This window comes from Drosophila novamexicana, unplaced genomic scaffold, assembly GCF_003285875.2.
Source record: "Drosophila novamexicana strain 15010-1031.04,08,12 unplaced genomic scaffold, DnovRS2.1 tig00004560-arrow-pilon, whole genome shotgun sequence".
Taxonomy (NCBI): Eukaryota; Metazoa; Arthropoda; class Insecta; order Diptera; family Drosophilidae; genus Drosophila; species Drosophila novamexicana.
This window is the reverse complement of record NW_020825054.1, coordinates 1,859,270-1,863,287: the sequence shown is the minus strand read 5'-3', so window position 1 is coordinate 1,863,287 and position 4,018 is coordinate 1,859,270. Positions and strand designations below refer to the sequence as shown.

The 4,018-nt window shown below is 37.0% G+C and overlaps 1 protein-coding gene across 1 annotated transcript; it reads right to left on the bottom strand.

The window, feature by feature from the left end:
* Positions 1-1,336: 1,336 nt before the first annotated feature.
* LOC115770700 (RNA polymerase-associated protein LEO1) lies at positions 1,337-3,393 on the bottom strand. Its single transcript, XM_030716094.1, has 3 exons — positions 3,343-3,393; positions 3,203-3,244; positions 1,337-3,125 (listed from the first exon to the last, which is right to left on the bottom strand). The coding sequence occupies exons 1-3, from the start codon at positions 3,355-3,357 to the stop codon at positions 1,737-1,739; spliced, it is 1,446 nt and encodes a 481-aa protein (XP_030571954.1). The 5' UTR covers positions 3,358-3,393; the 3' UTR covers positions 1,337-1,736.
* Positions 3,394-4,018: the final 625 nt, after the last annotated feature.

Genomic DNA, 4,018 nt, shown 5'->3' with positions numbered 1-4,018 from the left:
GTAATTGATAAAACCCTTTCTAGTTAAGCCCTTGAATATTGAAATCAATTTTTAAAAATGATTTAACAAATGGTCATATAGTATTTTCTCTTAAACAACTTTAAAATAAGTTATTTATTACCACACATAAATAATTTATGGCAACTTAGTGTTATACGCCTATTCCAACAATCTACAGCTTTTAATAAATGAATGTTTCTGAATATAAAGATAACAGTAATCATCAGCATTATATATGGTATAACAAATAAACAGTCTGAGGCAACAACTGTCACTTAGCTTTGCGGCGAGCCCTTTGCCAATGTGAGCTGGTATCTTCGGGGTTAATTGCGCTTGCATTATTAGGCAAACAATAAGAAATTCAGTCAGCAGGCAACAATCGAGCTAGCTGGCAAAAGCAATATCAAACATTGCCAACCTATCTCGAACTCAAATTCTTGCATGTGCAGGTAGAAATGCTATTACAATGTCATTGCTCGCCTGCTGTTGCACTGGTGTTAATTGTTTGCTAATAAACACATAATCAAGTTAAATTTACAGCAGCTGCACTTATTGCATTAATGCAAAGGACAGTCAACCTATGCAATCAATACTCACATCCGCCTCTGTCCAGCCAGCAGGACCTGTGCCGCCCAATTTCAAATTCCTGGCTAAGAGCAACATAAATCGGAGATAGTTTAGTTTATAGCCCGCTTCGACTAAGGCGCAATTACGTTTCAATGCAATGCATGGCCCAAACAATATATACATAAGTATATATATAAATATTAATATACATAAATATTAAATCAGGTATAGTACTGGAGAAAAACGGTTACCTTTTAAAAATATATATTCAAACGCAATAATAATAATAATAATAATAATAATAATAATAATAATAATAATAATAATAATAATAATAATAATAATAATAATAAAAATAAAAAATAAAATCATAGAATATTTTTTTTTTTTACATTTTATTTATATTCACTCTGTCTTAAGACAATAAGAAAATTTAGTTAGCTATGCTTAAAATTAAAAGGAACCCAGTGAAACCTACTATTATATTTTAGTTAATTTGTATGTAAAGTTGTTCTACTTATTTATCTATCTGGGAGATCGAGAATATGCACTCTTTTAGACCTTAGTGCTACAATATTATCTGTTAGATTTAAAGCTTGGTTATTTTGGTTGAGAATATAATGATTTAGACTCATAGACACAATATTGGATAAAGAACAAGAAAATAATTTAGAATTAAATTATGTCCAATTTTACATATAAATATATTTGCTTTTTAATAATGAATCAAAATACGAGGAAATTACGTGTAAGTTACATTTTCTCTGGAAAGATTTATAACAATATTTAATATATATGTACTTATATTTGCCAAACTATATGCAGATAAGTAACTGAGGGTAGACTTCCGTTGAGCATTCCCAAACCTGGCACTTATTGCCTTCCCCAGAGATTAACAGCTTTGAGGTGTGGCAGTGTTGCATATCTGACATCATTTGCCGGACAAAAGGGTGATGTTGCACCTAATATATACTAGTTGCATTATTACAAATATGCCTGTAGCGACCTACTAATTAAGGCAAAGGTGACAAAACGCAAGGAACGTTTGCAGCAAGTGCTAGTCAGGTTTATAAATAAACAGCAGAAGGAAGAGCCTGCTCCGACTGCAGTGCCTAAAATGCAATTGTAATTACTGAAACCGCATTTGAATATTGGGAATTGTGTTAAATTTATTCGGAATCACTAAGGATTGCTTGTTTGCGCTTAAGTTTGGGTTTGAGTTGTTTTGCAAACGATTTCGTATTGGACTCGGGTTTTAATTTCGCTTGTTCTACAGATTCTCCTTTTTTTGCCGGATTATTCTGATCCTCCTCATCCTCATCATCGTCGTCGCTTCCATCTTCGTACTTTGTTGGCTTAATGTCTGTGTTGCGATTCGTGCGTATGCCTGGAGCACGTTTGACTTCAGGCAGCACAGCCACAGGATTCGGATTGTCATCCTGTTCATCGAGATTACGATCGCCTTCGGTTTCATTTGTCTGTAGAGATGTCTCCATATCGGTATCATCAGCCGTGCAGTGCCGCATGGGCTTCACCCTGGGCTTGCGTTGATTCTTTTGCTCGCGACGCTTGTCTGATTTCTCTTTGCGTTCCTGAGCCTGCTCCTCCTTGACTTTGCGCTCGCGATCGAGCGCTGGATTGGTGCTAAGATCCATGAGTACCTTTACACAGCTATTGACTGGCTTATAGAATGCAAGTTTGCGCAAACCCTGCACATGACTTTGGCCAAAGCTTGACTCCAGTTTGGGCCGCAGCGACAGCTTATCCTTGATGGGGCCCTGCATATGATAGTAACTGCCCTGGCGCACATATAGCTGATTCTGCCCTGCGGGCATGGGATGGTTCACAACATCGAAAGCCTCGCCGCCAACGTGAAAGGTTTCCGAGCCATCGGACCAGCGCACGATGCGCGCGTTGGACTCCTTGTAGAGCGCGCCGGTTGTCTTATCCTGGCACTCGCGCCAGCGCACAGTGGTCATCAGTTTGGTAATAAATGCGTCACGAGCCTCCCGGTCGTTGAGATCTTCTGGGCGCAGAGCGTCCTGAAAGGTATGCGCCTCGTAGGCTTTCGGCTCGACGGGCATAAAATGTGGCATACGCAATACCCGGTCGAGATCACTTACCAAATTACCATCAATTGTTGGTAGCTCAGTCTTGAACTCTGCGGACAGTCTACTCTGATACTTATCCTTGCAATACTTTTCAACCTGCTCAACCATCTCTTCAAGTTTCGCCTCACGATCGTCCGGCTCGGCGGCTACTGGCTGGACCAAGGCATTACAATTGGCATCAGCATTTTCCAGCTTCTCAGGGTAAGCTGGCTTGGCCTGGACCAAGAAAATCTTGCGGCTACCATCGCTGTAGCTGCTGCTGCGACTGCCGCTGCGACTGCCACTGCCACTGCTGCTGCTGTCGCTGCCGCTGCTATTTTCGTCGCCACTGCTAGAGGATCCCTCTTCAGGATCCTTTGCTGGAGACTTACTCATGTTGTTATTATAACTATCACAATATTTTGGAGGAAGCTGAGAAGGCGAGCAGGACTTTAACGAGCTGGGATACTTTTACGAACAACAATGAAATCAGAATGCAATTATAATTTGATGAACTTAAAATATTCTATTTAAATTCAACATACCCTTTGACAGCCGAAGTATCGCCTTCTTGTTCCCAGCCAAACCTACGGTAAGAAAACTATAAAAGTTGGAGAACACATTAATTTGCATGCTGTTAGTCTCGTATTTATTATTTCTTCATTAGAATTGATTTCGATTTAACCTTTTTTAAATGCATGCAATAGATGCACTATTCAATAGCAAGACTTAATTCTCAGTGAATCTGTTTCTTCTTCTAGATAAACAGAGTTGCATCGAAAAACGGAACTGGAACAAACTCAAAAGCGCTCTGTACTATATTAGACAGAGAAGCTTTTCCATTTAACACGTTTCGTACTTATAGGAATGAAAACGCGTCTTAAAAAAATTGTGAAAATACAGGCTTTGAATATTATTTTAATAGTTTATTTTAATTGTTTGCTTTTAATAAAAGTAAAGCAAATAATTTTATATTAATTCTCTTATTTCTAAATGGATACAAATTGCGTAAATGAAAATCGTTTTCTTAAAAAGTTTTCTGTATGTTAAGTGAACTTTATCAAAAAAGTTAAGTTATTCGAAGTTTAGATAGAGAATTGCATGAAAGTTAAATTTCAAAAAATTCTTATATGTCGATTAATTAAACCTGAATGTCTATTTATCCCAAATGCTTTAAGGATAAATCAGATTTGAAATAATTAGAAGATATAAAATTAACCAACAAAATATTATAAACTTTTGATGATAATATAAACATATTTTTTAATTGTATTTAATTGAAGAAACTAAAACAGCTGATTACACATATATTGGATAATCTGTACTCATAAAAGAATAATATTAGTTCTATACATACATTT

Coding starts and splice junctions, on each gene's coding strand:
- LOC115770700 (XM_030716094.1), bottom strand. Junction 3,126..3,202: donor GATACTTCGGCTGTCAAAGG/GTATGTTGAATT, acceptor TGTTCGTAAAAG/TATCCCAGCTCGTTAAAGTC.